This window comes from Oncorhynchus nerka, linkage group LG27 (genome assembly GCF_034236695.1).
Source record: "Oncorhynchus nerka isolate Pitt River linkage group LG27, Oner_Uvic_2.0, whole genome shotgun sequence".
NCBI classification, from domain to species: Eukaryota; Metazoa; Chordata; class Actinopteri; order Salmoniformes; family Salmonidae; genus Oncorhynchus; species Oncorhynchus nerka.
This window is the reverse complement of record NC_088422.1, coordinates 99,875,563-99,895,609: the sequence shown is the minus strand read 5'-3', so window position 1 is coordinate 99,895,609 and position 20,047 is coordinate 99,875,563. Positions and strand designations below refer to the sequence as shown.

The 20,047-nt window shown below is 43.7% G+C and overlaps 2 protein-coding genes across 9 annotated transcripts in view; one reads left to right on the top strand and one right to left on the bottom strand.

Moving 5' to 3' along the window:
- Nucleotides 1-13,996, top strand: part of tnnt3b (troponin T type 3b (skeletal, fast)) — a 35,035-nt gene extending 21,039 nt beyond the window's left edge. For all 8 annotated transcript variants that reach the window (XM_065012449.1, XM_065012448.1, XM_065012447.1 and 5 more), the window contains 6 exons: nt 1,911-1,988; nt 2,933-3,046; nt 3,853-3,965; nt 4,189-4,279; nt 7,153-7,193; nt 13,616-13,996. In XM_065012449.1, the coding sequence (XP_064868521.1) occupies nt 1,911-1,988; nt 2,933-3,046; nt 3,853-3,965; nt 4,189-4,279; nt 7,153-7,193; nt 13,616-13,652 (474 nt within the window). In that variant the 3' untranslated portion in view covers nt 13,653-13,996. The remainder of the gene's footprint in view (nt 1-1,910; nt 1,989-2,932; nt 3,047-3,852; nt 3,966-4,188; nt 4,280-7,152; nt 7,194-13,615) is intronic.
- Nucleotides 13,997-15,939: 1,943 nt separating this feature from the next.
- On the bottom strand, nt 15,940-18,032 carry LOC115128172 (myoblast determination protein 1 homolog 1). Its single transcript, XM_029657773.2, has 3 exons — nt 17,288-18,032; nt 17,080-17,158; nt 15,940-16,778 (listed from the first exon to the last, which is right to left on the bottom strand). The coding sequence occupies exons 1-3, from the start codon at nt 17,801-17,803 to the stop codon at nt 16,543-16,545; spliced, it is 831 nt and encodes a 276-aa protein (XP_029513633.1). The 5' UTR covers nt 17,804-18,032; the 3' UTR covers nt 15,940-16,542.
- Between the last annotated feature and the right edge of the window lie 2,015 nt (nt 18,033-20,047).

Below are 20,047 nucleotides of genomic sequence, written 5' to 3'. Positions count from 1 at the left end.
GCAAAGAGCTTCCTAGGGTTAGAGGCAGATGCTTGGAATTTAGAGTGGTAGAAAGTGGCTTTAGCAGCAGAGAGAGAAGAGGAAAATGTAGAGAGGAGGGAGTGAAAGGATGCTAGGTCCGCAGGGAGGCGAGTTTTCCTCCATTTCCGCTCGGCTGCCCGGAGCCCTGTTCTGTGAGCTCGCAATGAGTCGTCGAGCCACGGAGCGGGAGGGGAGGACCGAGCCGGCCTGGAGGATAGGGGACATAGAGAGTCAAAGGATGCAGAAAGGGAGGAGAGGAGGGTTGAGGAGGCAGAATCAGGAGATAGGTTGGAGAAGGTTTGAGCAGAGGGAAGAGATGATAGGATGGAAGAGGAGAGAGTAGCGGGGAGAGAGAGCGAAGGTTGGGACGGCGCGATACCATCCGAGTAGGGGCAGTGTGGGAAGTGTTGGATGAGAGCGAGAGGGAAAAGGATACAAGGTAGTGGTCGGAGACTTGGAGGGGAGTTGCAATGAGGTTGGTGGAAGAACAGCATCTAGTAAAGATGAGGTCGAGCGTATTTCCTGCCTTGTGAGTAGGGGGGGAAGGTGAGAGGGTGAGGTCAAAAGAGGAGAGGAGTGGAAAGAAGGAGGCAGAGAGGAATGAGTCAAAGGTAGACGTGGGGAGGTTAAAGTCGCCCAGAACTGTGAGAGGTGAGCCGTCCTCAGGAAAGGAGCTTATCAAGGCATCAAGCTCATTGATGAACTCTCCGAGGGAACCTGGAGGGCGATAAATGATAAGGATGTTAAGCTTGAAAGGGCTGGTAACTGTGACAGCATGGAATTCAAAGGAGGCGATAGACAGATGGGTAAGGGGAGAAAGAGAGAATGACCACTTGGGAGAGATGAGGATCCCGGTGCCACCACCCCGCTGACCAGAAGCTCTCGACCTATCTCTTAGCCCAAGTAACAAGGCTACAGTAAACCATGTGTTCTGGTGGCAGACCGGTAAACCACCTATCTCTTAGCCCAAGTAACAAGGTTACAGTAAACCATGTGTTCTGTGGTGCCCAGTAAACCTAACGGTAAACCACCTATCTCTTAGCCCAAGTAACAAGGCTACAGTAAACCATGTGTTCTGGTGTCAGACCGGTAAACCACCTATCTCTTAGCCCAAGTAACAAGGCTACAGTAAACCATGTGTTCTGGTGTCAGACCGGTAAACCACCTATCTCTTAGCCCAAGTAACAAGGCTACAGTAAACCATGTGTTCTGGTGGCCTAACAACCTATCTCTTAGCCCAAGTAACAAGGCTACAGTAAACCATGTGTTCTGGTGTCAGACCGGTAAACCACCTATCTCTTAGCCCAAGTAACAAGGCTACAGTAAACCATGTGTTCTGGTGTCAGACCGGTAAACCACCTATCTCTTAGCCCAAGTAACAAGGCTACAGTAAACCATGTGTTCTGGTGGCCTAACAGCCTATCTCTTAGCCCAAGTAACAAGGCTACAGTAAACCATGTGTTCTGGTGGCCTAACAACCTATCTCTTAGCCCAAGTAACAAGTCGCTCTGGATAAGAGTGTCTGCTAAATGACTTAAATGTAAATGTAAATGCTACAGTAAACCACGTGTTCTGGTGTCAGACCGGTAAACCACCTATCTCTTAGCCCAAGTAACAAGGCTACAGTAAACCATGTGTTCTGGTGTCAGACTGGTAAACCACCTATCTCTTAGCCCAAGTAACAAGGCTACAGTAAACCATGTGTTCTGGTGGCAGACTGGTAAACCACCTATCTCTTAGCCCAAGTAACAAGGCTACAGTAAACCATGTGTTCTGGTGTCAGACTGGTAAACCACCTATCTCTTAGCCCAAGTAACAAGGCTACAGTAAACCATGTGTTCTGATGTCAGACCTTTAAACATCTGTGTCTGTGGTTCTATTCCTCTCAGGAGAAACGCAGGTCAGAGAGGGCTGAGATCCAGAGGGTACGCACTGAGAAGGACAAGGAACGCCAGGCCAGACGTGAGGTCTGTATAGCCTAAACTCTGCAGGCAAACACATGAATTCAACATGTACTTTAAGTGTTGTTGTTTTTTTACCAACATGTGGTTGCTTAACGTGGGTGTTGTGGTTGCTTAACGTGGGTGTTGTGGTTACTTAACGTGGGTGTTGTGGTTGCTTAATGTGGGTGTTGTGGTTACTTAACGTGGGTGTTGTGGTTACTTAACGTGGCTGTTGTGGTTACTTAACGTGGGTGTTGTTGTTACTTAACGTGGGTGTTGTTGTTACTTAACGTGGCTGTTGTGGTTACTTAACGTGGCTGTTGTGGTTACTTAACGTGGGTGTTGTGGTTACTTAACGTGGGTGTTGTGGTTGCTTAATGTGGGTGTTGTGGTTACTTAACGTGGGTGTTGTGGTTAATTAACGTGGGTGTTGTGGTTACTTAACGTGGGTGTTGTGGTTGCTTAACGTGGGTGTTGTGGTTGCTTAACGTGGCTGTTGTGGTTACTTAACGTGGGTGTTGTGGTTACTTAATGTGGGTGTTGTGGTTACTTAACGTGGGTGTTGTTGTTGCTTAACGTGGGTGTTGTGATTACTTAACGTGGCTGTTGTGGTTACTTAACGTGGGTGTTGTGGTTACTTAACGTGGGTGTTGTGGTTACTTAACGTGGGTGTTGTGGGTGTTGTGGTTACTTAACGTGGGTGTTGTGGGTGTTGTGGTTACTTAACGTGGGTGTTGTGGTTACTTAACGTGGGTGTTGTGGTTACTTAACGTGGGTGTTGTGGTTACTTAACGTGGGTGTTGTGGGTGTTGTGGTTACTTAACGTGGGTGTTGTGGGTGTTGTGGTTACTTAACGTGGGTGTTGTGGTTGCTTAACGTGGGTGTTGTGGTTACTTAACGTGGGTGTTGTGGTTACTTAACGTGGGTGTTGTGGTTACTTAACGTGGGTGTTGTGGTTGCCTGTACAGGAGGAGAGGCTGAAGAAGGAGGAGATGGATCAAAGGAGAAAGGCTGATGATGACGCTAAGAAGAAGTCAGCTCTGACCAACATGGGCTCCAGCTATAGCAGCTCACTGCAGAAGGTCAGGTGACCTCCACACACACCACTCTAAACTCAAAATGCTTGTCGTTTCCTACTTATTATTTTATTTAACTAGACAAGTCAGTTAATTAAGAGCAAATTCTTATTTACAATGATGGCCCACCCAGGCCAAACCATATCCCGGAGGACACTGGGGCCTTAGACCACTGCGCCATTCGGGAGTGCACTACCTTGCTCCCTACATATAGAGTGTACTTCTTTGGAAAACATAGACCTTCATCACAGCCAACCTGCTCTTTTGGAAACACGTTTTAAGGTTTAATTAGTGGATGCTTCATTCCTAGTTGGTTCCATGAAATGACACGCATCACATAACAACGTAACAGGATTGGAAGATAATGAGAGAGAGACGTCACATGATTGATGTTACAGATTGTTTGTCATTAAGAGCTGTAGCTCTGAAGCTCTTGTTTAACACAGACCTAGATGAAATCTGAAATGGCCCCACCCTTATTTCCCATTGCCTGACGACTCATCCTGAATTTAATTACGTTGTTCTATCGATCTCCCCATTCACCTGTCTGAACCTGCCGTCCTAAAAGTCGTTTGTGCTGACGTCAAACATGACGCGATTAATTTATTTGTGTAGGCCAGCTCTGTCCCAACCCATCGGTTTCTGGGACCAATCAGAACGGGTCAGAATGTGTTCGCTTACTCAAAGAGATCCAGAAGAAACATTAGTGGCCGTGTTGTGTTGGGCCTGAGTGATGTGGATGGGCAGCCAGGCTATATTCCCTATGTGTGTGTGTCTCTGAACCTGTTGCCGTTGCTCTGTCACCTCCCCAGGCCGACACTAAGAGAGGAGGTAAGAAGCAGACTGAGAGAGAGAAGAAGAAGAAGATCCTGGCGGAGCGACGTAAACCTCTCAACATCGACCATCTGAACGAGGACAAGCTAAAGTAAGATATTAGTTTCGGTGGGAGCGTGGATATATTTGTTTCTGTGTTAGTCAAAAGAGGCAGAGTCCTGAACCTGAGCCCTTTGACATAGTTGTAGAGGAACTAGAATATTCCTTGTAGACATCTCTAGACTATGACAATACTTCCTTTCGCTGTTGTCATTTTCAGATCACAGAAATGTGCAGTTTTTGAGCCAACCTCCTGAATGTGTTGTTCTTTGCAGGGACAAGGCCAAGGATCTATGGGAGTGGATGCACCTACTGGAGTCTGAGAAGTACGAACACATTGAGAAACTCAAGAGGCAGAAGTATGAGGTGAGTGATTTTATACATTTACAATTTTAATGTCCTTCTTCCATAGAGATAATATGCAAAAGGACCGTTATTATACATTAGGGTTGGAGTCAATTCACTTTTCAATTAAGTATTTTTTTAATACAATAAAAAAGTATATATATATATCTATATTTTAAATTTATTTTCTCTCCACATAATTTGAAGGGGCAATCTGTAGTAGATACATAAACTACGTGGCCAAAAGTTTTAATTCATCCCCAAAGGTGTTCGATGGGGTTGAGGTCAGGGCTCTGTGCAGGCCAGTCAAGTTCTTCCACACCGAGTGGAGTACGCTTTGTTATTGTCATAAGAATTACAATAATTATAGTCTAAATGGTTCAGGGTCAATTTACTTTTGAATTCAGACAATTCAGGAAGTAAATTGAAATTAAAGTGGCAATCAGCAATTGAAACAATTACAAAGTGCCGCTCCCGCCCCTGTTTTGGTAAAAACCTGTGCTATTGTGCTCTTATATATTTTATTGACTACTGGTTTATAATCAGAGGGTAAACGTTTTCTCTCCTTCTGTAAGGAAGGACCTGACAGTTGTCTTTCAGACAGAGGGCAACTGGTTTATAATCAGAAGGTAAACATTTTCTCTCATTCTGTTCATTCTGTAAGGAAGGACCTGACTGTTGTCTTTCAGACAGAGGGCAACTGGTTTATAATCAGAGGGTAAACGTTTTCTCTCATTCTGTAAGGAAGGACCTGACTGTTGTCTTTCAGACAGAGGGCAAATGGTTTATAATCAGAGGGTAAACGTTTTCTCTCATTCTGTAAGGAAGGACCTGACAGTTGTCTTTCAGACAGAGGGCAACTGGTTTATAATCAGAGGGTAAACGTTTTCTCTCCTTCTGTAAGGAAGGACCTGACAGTTGTCTTTCAAACAGAGGGCAACTGGTTTATAATCAGAGTGTAAATGTTTTCTCTCCTTCTGTAAGGAAGGACCTGACAGTTGTCTTTCAGACAGAGGGGCAACTGGTTTATAATCAGAGGGTAAACGTTTTCTCTCCTTCTGTAAGGAAGGACCTGACAGTTGTCTTTCAGACAGAGGGCAACTGGTTTATAATCAGAAGGTAAACGTTTTCTCTCATTCTGTAAGGAAGGACCTGACAGTTGTCTTTCAGACAGAGGGCAACTGGTTTATAATCAGAGGGTAAACGTTTTCTCTCATTCTGTAAGGAAGGACCTGACTGTTGTCTTTCAGACAGAGGGCAACTGGTTTATAATCAGAGTGTAAATGTTTTCTCTCCTTCTGTAAGGAAGGACCTGACAGTTGTCTTTCAGACAGAGGGGCAACTGGTTTATAATCAGAGGGTAAACGTTTTCTCTCCTTCTGTAAGGAAGGACCTGACAGTTGTCTTTCAGACAGAGGGCAACTGGTTTATAATCAGAAGGTAAACGTTTTCTCTCATTCTGTAAGGAAGGACCTGACAGTTGTCTTTCAGACAGAGGGCAACTGGTTTATAATCAGAGGGTAAACGTTTTCTCTCCTTCTGTAAGGAAGGACCTGACAGTTGTCTTTCAGACAGAGGGCAACTGGTTTATAATCAGAAGGTAAACGTTTTCTCTCATTCTGTAAGGAAGGACCTGACAGTTGTCTTTCAGACAGAGGGCAACTGGTTTATAATCAGAGGGTAAACGTTTTCTCTCATTCTGTAAGGAAGGACCTGACAGTTGTCTTTCAGACAGAGGGCAACTGGTTTATAATCAGAGGGTAAACGTTTTCTCTCCTTCTGTAAGGAAGGACCTGACAGTTGTCTTTCAGACAGAGGGCAACTGGTTTATAATCAGAGGGTAAACGTTTTCTCTCATTCTGTAAGGAAGGACCTGACTGTTGTCTTTCAGACAGAGGGCAACTGGTTTATAATCAGAGGGTAAACGTTTTCTCTCATTCTGTAAGGAAGGACCTGACTGTTGTCTTTCAGACAGAGGGCAACTGGTTTATAATCAGAGGGTAAACGTTTTCTCTCATTCTGTAAGGAAGGACCTGACTGTTGTCTTTCAGACAGAGGGCAATCCTGAAAACCATGTTTCAGGCAAAAAACTAGTTATTATTACAATGATCAACTTTGTGCACACGCAGGCTAATTATACATTTAGGGTCAGTTTCCCAGACAAGTGTAACTGAAGATTCTCAATTGATCTGGATTTTTATACCAGGACTAGGCTTAATTTGTGTCTGGTAAACCAGCCCTTACTGTTACATCAGTGGTAGGTAGATTCACCAGATTTAGAGACAAAGGGGTTTTGAGCCATTTTTTTTACCTTTATTTAACTCGGCAAGTTAGTTAAGAACAAATTCTTATTTTCAATGACGGCCTAGGAACAGTGGGTTAACTACCTTGTTCAGGTGAAGAACGACAGATTTTTACCTTGTCAGCTCGGGGATTTGATCTTGCAACCTTTCGGTTACTCGTCCAACACTTTAATTGGGGAGGAAATTGTGGTAATTGCTGGAGTTGGATGGTTGGATTGGAATCAAATACATTAAACACACGTGTTTGATGAAACGTGTTTGATGCCATTTCATTCGCTCCTTTCCGGTCATTATTAGTGTGAGCCGTTCTCCCCTCCTGTGATTTAATGACATCAGGTCAACTACAAACCCTTGTGAAGAAATTGACTGTGCCGATCCAGACACTAGTCCACTAGTGCTGTAGTGGGTATATGTGTCGGTGAGAGTAGTCTTGGTTTCCCACCTCAGCTCAACAGGTCGTTCCAACAGGACTGCTGCTGTCTCTTTAAAGGTGACGCTAATGACCCAGAGGTCATGGGTCAAATGTAACGCCCACTGGCAACCTCCCTGCCGCTTCTGATTGGTTTAAACACGCTCATGTGTCGTTTTCAGGTCATCTCTCTCAGAAACCGTATTGATGAGCTTCAGAAACAGTAAGTACTGCCTCCCACTCCCTCAGAATTCCTTCCTCTCCCAGTCATTGTCTGCCTCCCTGTTGGAACCCTATTCCGAATATAGTGCACTAATTTTGACCAGGGCCCATAGGGTTCCGATAGAAAGTAGTGCACTATGTAGTGAATAGGGTGCCATTTTGGGACCTAAACCCACTCTCTTCACTCCTCAGAGACAGTATGATACTCTGATCTGATGCATGTCCTAATAATGAAAGGCATTGTCATAACACTTTAATTCTGGTCAGAGTTATTTATTTTTATTTTTTTAAACATTTATTTAACTAGGCAAGTCAGTTAAGAACAAATTCTTATTTTCAATGACGGCCTAGAAACAGTGGGTTAACTGCCTTGTTCAGGGGCAAAACGGGGATTTGAACATGCAACCTTGCGGTTACTAGCCCAACGCTCTAACCACTAGGCTACCTGCTGGTTACTAGCCCAACGCTCTAACCACTAGACCACCTGCTGGTTACTAGCCCAACGCTCTAACCACTAGGCTACCTGCTGGTTACTAGTCCAACACTCTAACCACTAGGCTACCTGCTGGTTACTGGCCCAACGCTCTAACCACTAGACTACCTGCTGGTTACTAGCCCAACGCTCTAACCACTAGGCTACCTGCTGGTTACTAGTCCAACGCTCTAACCACTAGGCTACCTGCTGGTTACTAGTCCAACGCTCTAACCACTAGGCTACCTGCTGGTTACTAGTCCAACGCTCTAACCACTAGGCTACCTGCTGGTTACTAGTCCAACGCTCTAACCACTAGGCTACCTGCTGGTTACTAGTCCAACGCTCTAACCACTAGACTACCTGCTGGTTACTAGTCCAACACTCTAACCACTAGGCTACCTGCTGGTTACTAGTCCAACACTCTAACCACTAGGCTACCTGCTGGTTACTAGCCCAACACTCTAACCACTAGGCTACCTGCTGGTTACTAGTCCAACACTCTAACCACTAGACTACCTGCTGGTTACTAGTCCAACACTCTAACCACTAGGCTACCTGCTGGTTACTAGCCCAACGCTCTAACCACTAGACCACCTGCTGGTTACTAGCCCAACGCTCTAACCACTAGGCTACCTGCTGGTTACTAGTCCAACACTCTAACCACTAGGCTACCTGCTGGTTACTGGCCCAACGCTCTAACCACTAGACTACCTGCTGGTTACTAGCCCAACGCTCTAACCACTAGGCTACCTGCTGGTTACTAGTCCAACGCTCTAACCACTAGGCTACCTGCTGGTTACTAGTCCAACGCTCTAACCACTAGGCTACCTGCTGGTTACTAGTCCAACGCTCTAACCACTAGGCTACCTGCTGGTTACTAGTCCAACGCTCTAACCACTAGGCTACCTGCTGGTTACTAGTCCAACGCTCTAACCACTAGGCTACCTGCTGGTTACTAGTCCAACACTCTAACCACTAGGCTACCTGCTGGTTACTAGTCCAACGCTCTAACCACTAGGCTACCTGCTGGTTACTAGTCCAACACTCTAACCACTAGACTACCTGCTGGTTACTAGTCCAACACTCTAACCACTAGGCTACCTGCTGGTTACTAGCCCAACACTCTAACCACTAGGCTACCTGCTGGTTACTAGCCCAACACTCTAACCACTAGGCTACCTGCTGGTTACTAGTCCAACACTCTAACCACTAGGCTACCTGCTGGTTACTAGTCCAACACTCTAACCACTAGGCTACCTGCTGGTTACTAGTCCAACACTCTAACCACTAGGCTACCTGCTGGTTACTAGCCCAACACTCTAACCACTAGACTACCTGCTGGTTACTAGTCCAACACTGTAACCACTAGGCTACCTGCTGGTTACTAGTCCAACGCTCTAACCACTAGGCTACCTGCTGGTTACTAGCCCAACACTCTAACCACTAGGCTACCTGCTGGTTACTAGTCCAATGCTCTAACCACTAGACTACCTGCTGGTTACTAGTCCAACACTCTAACCACTAGGCTACCTGCTGGTTACTAGTCCAACGCTCTAACCACTAGGCTACCTGCTGGTTACTAGCCCAACACTCTAACCACTAGGCTACCTGCTGGTTACTAGTCCAACGCTCTAACCACTAGGCTACCTGCTGGTTACTAGTCCAACGCTCTAACCACTAGGCTACCTGCTGGTTACTAGTCCAACGCTCTAACCACTAGACTACCTGCTGGTTACTAGTCCAACGCTCTAACCACTAGACTACCTGCTGGTTACTAGTCCAACACTCTAACCACTAGGCTACCTGCTGGTTACTAGCCCAACGCTCTAACCACTAGGCTACCTGCTGGTTACTAGCCCAACACTCTAACCACTAGACTACCTGCTGGTTACTAGTCCAACACTCTAACCACTAGGCTACCTGCTGGTTACTAGTCCAACACTCTAACCACTAGGCTACCTGCTGGTTACTAGCCCAACACTCTAACCACTAGGCTACCTGCTGGTTACTAGTCCAACACTCTAACCACTAGACTACCTGCTGGTTACTAGTCCAACACTCTAACCACTAGGCTACCTGCTGGTTACTAGTCCAACACTCTAACCACTAGGCTACCTGCTGGTTACTAGCCCAACACTCTAACCACTAGACTACCTGCTGGTTACTAGTCCAACACTCTAACCACTAGGCTACCTGCTGGTTACTAGTCCAACGCTCTAACCACTAGGCTACCTGCTGGTTACTAGCCCAACACTCTAACCACTAGGCTACCTGCTGGTTACTAGTCCAATGCTCTAACCACTAGACTACCTGCTGGTTACTAGTCCAACACTCTAACCACTAGGCTACCTGCTGGTTACTAGTCCAACGCTCTAACCACTAGGCTACCTGCTGGTTACTAGCCCAACACTCTAACCACTAGGCTACCTGCTGGTTACTAGTCCAACACTCTAACCACTAGGCTACCTGCTGGTTACTAGTCCAACACTCTAACCACTAGGCTACCTGCTGGTTACTAGTCCAACGCTCTAACCACTAGGCTACCTGCTGGTTACTAGCCCAACACTCTAACCACTAGGCTACCTGCTGATTACTAGTCCAACACTCTAACCACTAGGCTACCTGCTGGTTACTAGTCCAACACTCTAACCACTAGGCTACCTGCTGGTTACTAGCCCAACACTCTAACCACTAAGCTACCTGCTGGTTACTAGTCCAACGCTCTAACCAGTAGGCTACCCTGCCGCCCCGTATAACGAGGGCTTGACAAAGAGTTATGTTGGTCAACATTATACGGCTCACTTCTGCAACACTAAGGCATGACTGTTGTACTAGGAAGCACACAAAATGTCCCTGGAACAGGTTTACAAGGCGGACATTTTGTTTTTGCAAAAAATGGTAGGCCATTGCAAAACACTGAAGTGTCGTGCTATAGGTAAAAACATTCAAATAATTCAGTTGTTGAACCCCTGAAACACCATCCACCTTACGAGACTAGTCAATAATGAGTGACTTGTCTCGACCGTACCACAGGAGGGGTTTTTAACAACATTTCTCTACGGCCGTTCCATCAAATGATCATCATCATGTGATACAACAGTGAGAAGTACTGTAACGTCCACATCAGAAACCCTAGTTATATACAGTATGGCTCTGTGTTGTTGTCCATGTACTGTAAGGGCTGCTTCAGAGGCAAAGGAAGTGAGGTCAACGCTATAATATGTCAATAGGAAGTGAGGTCAACGCTATAATATGTCAATAGGAAGTGAGGTCAACGCTATAATATGTCAATAGGAAGTGAGTCTCAACGCTATAATATGTCAACAGGAAGTGAGTCTCAACGCTATAATATGTCAATAGGAAGTGAGTCTCAACACTATAATATGTCAACAGGAAGTGAGGTCAACGCTATAATATGTCAATAGGAAGTGAGTCTCAACACTATAATATGTCAATAGGAAGTGAGTCTCAACACTATAATATGTCAATAGGAAGTGAGTCTCAACGCTATAATATGTCAATAGGAAGTGAGTCTCAACACTATAATATGTCAATAGGAAGTGAGTCTCAACGCCATAATATGTCAATAGGAAGTGAGTCTCAACACTATGATATGTCAATAGGAAGTGAGTCTCAACACCATAATATGTCAACAGGAAGTACTTTAACCACACCATCCCCAGCTACTGGATGTACTCGTGAAGTGTTGAACATTTCACCACTTGCTCTTTAATTGGTCCAAGTATTCTTCAAGATTGATCAAAAGGGAACAAATTGCCCTTAACATTGGCCTACCAAACATTGTAGCCCACATTAATTTATTGTCTTAATTTCTTTGCTATCTGTCTGTCTGAGTCTGTGTGGATGAGTCTGTCTGTCTGAGTCTGTGTGGATGAGTCTGTCTGTCTGAGTCTGTGTGGATGATTCTTTCTGTCTGAGTCTGGGTGGATGAGTCTTTCTGTCTGAGTCTGGGTGGATGAGTCTTTCTGTCGGAGTCTGGATGGATGAGTCTTTCTGTCTGAGTCTGGGTGGATGAGTCTTTCTGTCTGAGTCTGGGTGGATGAGTCTGTCTGTCTGAGTATGTGTGGATGAGTCTTTCTGTCTGAGTCTGGGTGGATGAGTCTTTCTGTCTGAGTCTGGGTGGATGAGTCTTTCTGTCTGAGTCTGGGTGGATGAGTCTGTCTGTCTGAGTATGTGTGGATGAGTCTTTCTGTCTGAGTCTGGGTGGATGAGTCTTTCTGTCTGAGTCTGGGTGGATGAGTCTTTCTGTCTGAGTCTGTGTGGATGAGTCTGTCTGTCTGAGTATGTGTGGATGAGTCTGTCTGTCTGAGTATGTGTGGATGAGTCTTTCTGTCTGACTCTGGGTGGATGAGTCTTTCTGTCTGAGTCTGCGTGGATGAGTCTTTCTGTCTGACTCTGGGTGGATGAGTCTTTCTGTCTGACTCTGGGTGGATGAGTCTTTCTGTCTGACTCTGGGTGGATGAGTCTTTCTGTCTGACTCTGGGTGGATGAGTCTTTCTGTCTGAGTCTGGGTGGATGAGTCTTTCTGTCTGAGTCTGGGTGGATGAGTCTGTCTGTCTGAGTATGTGTGGATGAGTCTGTCTGTCTGACTCTGGGTGGATGAGTCTTTCTGTCTGAGTCTGGGTGGATGAGTCTTTCTGTCTGAGTCTGGGTGGATGAGTCTTTCTGTCTGAGTCTGGGTGGATGAGTCTTTCTGTCTGAGTCTGGGTGGATGAGTCGTTCTGTCTGACTCTGGGTGGATGAGTCTTTCTGTCTGAGTCTGGGTGGATGAGTCACATGTGGAGAACTTTCATTCTTCAAGGATGACAAATAATATACTTAATATATAGTATTACTGTATATGTTATTACTGTATATGGTATTACTGTATATGGTATTACTGTATATGGTTCTCTCCCTGAGCTGGTTTGTCTCAATGGGACACTTTAAATATCTATAGTTTGCCATCTGATATAACAGAGGTAAGTATGGCATTAGCTTGACATTGTATTGCAGCATGGTCAGTCAACTACATCTAAATGTGTGAGTGTGACTAAAACTAGCTAACACTGGTCAAAATGACATCCTACTGTGTTTTACAATAGCAAACTGAACACGACATCTACTGTGTTTTACAATAGCAAACTGAACACGACATCTACTGTGTTTTACAATAGTACACTGAACAAGACATCTACTGTGTTTTACAATAGCAAACTGAACACGACATCTACTGTGTTTAACAATAGCAAACTGAACACGACATCTACTGTGTTTTACAATAGTATACTGAACACGACATCTACTGTGTTTAACAATAGCAAACTGAACACGACATCTACTGTGTTTAACAATAGCAAACTGAACACGACATCTACTGTGTTTTACAATAGCAAACTGAACACGACATCTACTGTGTTTTACAATAGCAAACTGAACACGACATCTACTGTGTTTTACAATAGTATACTGAACACGACATCTACTGTGTTTTACAATAGCAAACTGAACACGACATCTACTGTGTTTTACAATAGCAAACTGAACACGACATCTTCTGTGTTTTACAAAAGCAAACTGAACATAACATTCTTTCTGGGATAGCTTAAAGATAGTCCAACATTTTTAACAAATAATCAAATGAAACATAACTTTTTTTAGGCTTCTTTTAAAATACGATTTACTCTCACGGTAGTAATAACGTTGTAAAGATAGTGCCTCCTGACCTCAGAATTCATGTTGAGCCCATAGACTATTTTGGATATTGTAATTTACACGTGGTATGTTATCCTAAACATGTACATAAATCATACATTATAACTACGGTTCACCAATGGGACTATGTCATTGGCTGCTGTTTAAAGCCAATGCTTGACACTAGAGGGCATTACCTACATAACAGAACAGGACGACCCCTGACGTGTGTTTGCACTGTTGACGCATTGCAGCAGCAAGAAGGGAGCCGCCGCCCGCCGCAGAAAGTAAACTGCGCCGCCCTCAGAAGCCTCAGCACCGGCGTGCGTCCGCCATGCTGCCCACTTCTGTACCGGCAGGGACAACTGCCTCTGCCTCTGCCCGCAACAGCCATCCAGACCCCGGCTAGACCCACGTCATGGAACCGACAAGATACACTGGATGTCCTACGGTCTGCTTTCGTGTTATGTGAATTATGTTGTCACAGTCGCATTCTTCTCATGTCCTGTCCTCTCACACCGGACTGTTGTTAGGTTCTCATGTCCTGTCCTCTCACAGCGGACTGTTGTTAGGTTCTCATGTCCTGTCCTCTCACACCGGACTGTTTTTTTTGTAAATAAAAAAGAGTGACGCTTCATGTGTGTGTGTTGCTGTTGTGTGTTAACTGTTTTCTCAGCACAGTAAAACACATTTGATTTACTTTAACATCGCGCAATACAGTTTGGCTGGGCCTACTCTTGTGAGGCGACAGTAGCCTAACTCTGGTGGGTTTACAAGTCTTCCATCATTTCAAATAATACATATTTTTTCTAGAATCCAGATATCCAAAATCAATATGTAGCCTATTGATCATTTCTCTATGAGAATTTGTAAGATCCCTCACTGTAGGCTATCTGTAAAATCATAAACCTAGATTTAATTACACCGGAAATCGTAAAAATACGAATGTTTTTTTAAAAGTAGGCTTATTCGATAGACCTAACAGCGAAACATGTCAAAGAGAAAATACACGTTAGCTAAATGTCATCATGTATTCCATAAAAACGAATAAAATGTTTGAATCTATTCAACTTCTGAAAATCCCCCACAATGTGATAGCTTTCGTTTAATGTGACATTTAAATCATTTAGCAGAAGCTAATTTCGGAGTTTGAATGTCGGAGTTTGAACCAGCTGTCTTTCAGTTACTGGCCCAACGCTCTTAACCCTCCTGTTGTGTTCGTTTCATGTTAATTCATTCTGTGTTTCCGGTCCAAAATGACCGCCCCATTATAGCTGATTATAAATCCATAATAGTATATATATTATCATGTTGTGTTAGATCTTTTGATCGACTTAAGTTCTTGTGAACATTACAAGTTTTTGAACTTCTATTTGCTATTTTTGGCCTGTAGGCCTCATTGACCTGAGCTCATACAACTCGTTTGTGAGTAAAACAAGCATAATGTATGGATTATTTTGACTATAACAAATACTCAGATGAAATATATTGTGCTATTTATCACAGACTAATATGTGTCAAAGTTTAACCAGTGCCATGATCAGCGATATGATCAAGAGCCTCAAATACAGTATAGCGTTTGGTCATTGTGCTGCCACAGAATGAATTGTGAGCAAGGCCTCAAAAAAGCTTTATATACCAAAGCTGCGAGAAAAGTTCTATATATTATTGAAACAATGTTGCGATTCCTTGTGAGAATGCCAACAGGTGTGGTTCCGTGGAGGAAAGATTCTATTGGAGAAAGGTTCCCGTGGGGGTTGCCATGCAAGCCAAGAAGGGGAGTGAGGTGTGTGTGTGTGTGTGTGTGTGTGTGTGTGTGTGTGTGTGTGTGTGTGTGTGTGTGTGTGTGTGTGTGTGTGTGTGTGTGTGTGTGTGTGTGTGTGTGTGTGTGTGTGTGTGTGTGTGTGTGTGTGTGTGTGTGTGTGTGTGTGTGTGTGTGTGTGTGTGTGTGTGTGTGTGTGTGTGTGTGTGTGTGTGTGTGTGTGTGTGTGTGTGTGTGTGTGTGTGTGTGTGTGTGCGTGTGTGCTCAAACACTCATGCATGAGGGGGTCTGGGAGAGGAAGTGTGTCCATCTGATGAATGGGCATGTGCCTGAACTCAATTTTATACACTAATTGTAGTCTCACCCATTAATTTCTAATGAACGGTAATTTTTGACCGGGAACACCGCAGGTGTACAAAAGTTAAATAAAACACCCAAAACGTAATGAAAATCATCCACATGTATTTTGTGTGTTCAGATGCCCTGTGAGGACAAAGTCATGGAACTTTATGACAATCAGATGAAATGAACTACATTTGACAGAGAGAAAACTTGTGTATTGGTCCAATTCGACCGGAACACAGCAGGATGGTTAACCGCCAGGCTACCTGTTGCTGATCAATGCGTTGTTTTTTCGTGAACAATATTACTGATAATGTGGTGTTCAAATACCGTTATTTCGGTATCAGAAGGATGGAGCGTATAATTACGAGGCTGAATCAATCATTTTATAAATAGTACGCCTAATATCACGTGCACAGTGGTATGTCATTTCGAAAATTAGTTAATGAAAAAATAATGATAGAAAATGCAATCTCTATATAAATATATATTTATTAAAATGTAATTCACTCTGTTCTTGATATTATAAATATAAAGTTAAAAATCTAACACAACAATCCAAGAGCAACATTAAATATGATTACAAACACTTCCTGTGTGTTGTTCGTTTTTTTTTTTTTTTTTTTTTTTGCAAAGCAGCTCTTATTTACACATATACAAAATGGTCCTCACTTTCCGGATTCATTTATCTCCGGCGTTTCCGCCTTGCCAACTGGAAATGTTCATATTACAGATAATCAATTGAATTAAATTATGTCGATCACAAATAGAATGGTATCCGTTTATATGAATTCAGACTTGCACTATCTTAGAATAGCATAGGCTTACTAAAATATAAATACATTCACACACATACATTCACACACACACACACACATTATCCAATGTAGACCAAGGGTTCTTTAAGAAATTGGACACCCGTCCTTTTTTTACGTCTTTCAAAGCCGGTATCGGATCTTCTTTGGTGTGTAGCCTTGTAACGACCTTAGGCAAGTCTTTGGCATTTTCTCTCCCCATAAGGAATAAGTTGTGTTTTGAAGAATGTACAATTACTGTATGCAGTCCACCGACCCGACTTCACAACACCTGGTAGATGGTGTTTGGTTCATGTAAGGCTGGGACGCAGTTGATCGGGGACGGGATGGGGGCTCCGTTCTCACTCGCTATGGAACCATCCCCGGGAGAACAGGGGCTGCTACCCTCGGAACCGTCCTGAACAGCGGGACAGGCAGAGGTATCCGTAGTGATGCGCTCCACGATGTTTGACAGGCAGTCCAAACTGGAAATAACAGAGTTCTTTTTCTGTCTGGAATCTGGAAATAAATATGATAATTAATTTGACGTTTTTATTACAAGTAGCAGGTTTTACTATTAGTTTGAACATTATGACAATCAAATATAATCAAATGAAGTCAGATAAAGTGAACACATCATAGCAAAACGAAAATGTTGTTTATTCATAATTAAAGAGTTTTATATACTGGGTCAAATATACTCAACATTGACCGTGTGCTTGTGTTCCATTTCAGACTCCGGAATTATGACAAATTGGTCATCGTAACCTGTAGCTCTGAAGCTGTTTATGAGTGTTGATTACTTGGAAATAACACTTACCATTTGGTGCTTCGTTGAAGTAGGTGCTATCATACTTGTTTCTCCGTCTTGGTGGACAAGACTGACCATTGAAATCCATCTAAAAGAGAGCAATGATATCGGTAAGTAAACTGAAAACAGCTAATGTTTATGTCAACCAAACACTCGTATATGATCAAACATATTCATGCGTAATTCTTGCGTAATTCTTGCCAGTTCAGTTTCTCACCATTCCGTCTGAGCAGTTGGAGCGGGGACTGGACGCATCCGAGTCCCCGCTATAGTGATCCATCCCCGGGTAATAGTTGCCCTCCTGTCCGGCCCCACGAAGCAGGCCTTGGAGAGACTCAATATAGCTGATGGCATTCCGCAGGATATCCACTTTGGGCAGCCTCTGGTTTGGGTTAGTAGACGTACATCTCTTCAGTGTCTCGAAGGCGTCGTTCACCTTGCTCAGTCGCCTTCTTTCCCGCATGGTAGCCGCTTTCCTGCGATCAGCATTGGTGGTCTTCCTCTTGCAGGCTTTGCAGGCCCACAGGAGGCACCTGCCAGCCTGGTGGTGCCCACTCGGTGCCCGGATGTGCTCGTCCTCTTTGTGATGGTGGTCGTCCGGCTTGAGGAGACCCACATGAACGAGTCTCGGGTCCAGGTCCTCAAAGAAATGCATGTCGCTGGTGTTGAAGCAAGGGTCGTCGTAGAAGTCATCTGGAGAGGTTATTGGGAAAGGAATATCCGGCAACTCCATGGTGACTCTGTTCTGTTCTGCCAAAATCCCAAGAGATTAGGCGGAGATAACTTCAGCTGTCTTCTATTTAGTAATATTTGTAGTGCGCACGTTTTGATCCAACACTCGGAATAAACGTGTTCCACGGTAAAGCGCAGCGACGCTGTAAAGGGGCGCAGTGTAGTTTTAGCAGCTGAAGTCTGAGGTTGCCCTTGGCGGCGTGATCGTAACCAGGACTCTGGGCTGCATATAAAGAGGCCTGATGCTCCAGTGGGCGTGTCTTTACCCGGACTGTTATCTGAGATGACCAATGAGCGAAGGCCTGAAGGGAGTGTCAGGAGATTTACCATGCCTGTCAGAAAGTTCAAGAAAACTGTTTGTTAAAACATTCGAACAATTTAAAATCAACGTATATATTTATTCTGTTATGCTTTCTGACATGAATATAGTTATTATGTACAAGACATTATGAAATAGTCATGTTTTTCTGTTGTTAGATGAAGTAGCCTAGTTGATCAATGTTGAACGTAGCCTAATCATTGTGAAATAGTGTACAGTTCATATGTGATCGAGGTGGTCAAACCACATGAATTTAATTAAGCAGTTTGAATGTAAGCATATTTTCCCGTTTTGAACATGACTTAAAAACACATAGATGCGCTTTCATTTATCTTTCCTTAAACCTGATCATTTCTATGCCTTTGCATATTTTTTTTTTGTGGATTCCCGTTACACACAAGACACAAAAGTTATTTTCCATGAATCATTGCTATTCCCTTTCGTTTACAGGCCAGCTACTTTTATGGTTTCACTTTGAATTTAACACAGGGATTGACTCATCACTGTTTGAATGGGAGTGCACGATGTTCCGTTAGTCAATCAGTCAGTTCCAACAACAGACGGACGGGTTTAGATCGCAGTGGAGAGACGACCCCATGGAGAAGGGCAGGCTCAGGCCAAAACATAACCACAACCACAACCACAACCTCACTGACTGATATAGTTCAATAACCAATTGATAAAGTGAGATCACATATATTTTGGAGCAGAGCGTTTACCGTGCTTTTCTCTCACCACACTGTATTGAACGTTAGGACCACACATTGGTGGCCTATGAAGTCACTACTGTAAATGAGCAAATCATTGTTTTATTTGATACATTTATTCGATTTTGGCGATTTTGTACTGCACTATTAATTATCATGATATTAACGTAAATGTGTTATTGCAAACGAAAAGGATGTCTATTATTTGCGAATTGGTTACATTTAGATGCAAATCGAGTCGATATAAATGTGCTTAATTCGGGCGGGAAACGAAGTTTTTGACAGTAAACATTTTTCAACAAATCGAAATTTCATTCTCCAAATAATAGTTGACAGACTAGTTCCATCTGGAGGAAATGAACTGCTGCAGGAAGACAGATCTGTCATTTGTCCTGTCTGTCCACTCCCCTGTTGAGTGTCAAAGGGTCAATTAGTCCTTTGATCTGGTGATGAGGGGCACAGCGGCTCCACTGGTTGGCCACTTCACTATCCTATCCCAAGTGACAACTCACTTCTCCAGGGTTGGCTATCCAATCGGCCTGCAGGGATATTGTAGACATAGAGACTTCACAAGGCTCCATGCTGTATATTTGTTCAGTATAAAGGCTGTTGCAGCCTGATTGTATGCAAACCAGCTCGTCACAAATAAAACATTAAAAAATAAATCATTATGGTTGACAAAAGAATGAAAGGGAGATGAGTTATCAGACTGTCTATCTCCATGGTTCTCTGATCAGTTATCAGACTGTCTATCTCCATGGTTCTCTGATCAGTTATCAGACTGTCTATCTCCATGGTTCTCTGATCAGTTATCAGACTGTCTATCTCCATGGTTCTCTGATCAGTTATCAGACTGTCTATCTCCATGGTTCTCTGATCAGTTATCAGACTGTCTATCTCCATGGTTCTCTGATCAGTTATCAGACTGTCTATCTCCATGGTTCTCTGATCAGTTATCAGACTGTCTATCTCCATGGTTCTCTGATCAGTTATCAGACTGTCTATCTCCATGGTTTCTCTGATCAGTTATCATGGTTCTCTGACTGTTATCTGTCTCCATGGTTCTCTGATCAGTTATCAGACTGTCTATCTCCATGGTTCTCTGATCAGTTATCAGGTTGTGTCTATCTCCATGGTTCTCTGATCAGTTATCAGACTGTCTATCTCCATACCCAGATCTCATGTCTATCTCCATGGTTCTCTGATCAGCTTATCAGAC

Coding starts and splice junctions, on each gene's coding strand:
- LOC115128172 (XM_029657773.2), bottom strand. CDS start 17,803: ATGGAGTTGCCGGATATTCCTTTCCCAATAACCTCTCCAGATGACTTC. Junction 17,159..17,287: donor CCAACTGCTCAGACGGAATG/GTGAGAAACTGA, acceptor GCTCTCTTTTAG/ATGGATTTCAATGGTCAGTC. Junction 16,779..17,079: donor CTTCAACGAAGCACCAAATG/GTAAGTGTTATT, acceptor ATTTATTTCCAG/ATTCCAGACAGAAAAAGAAC.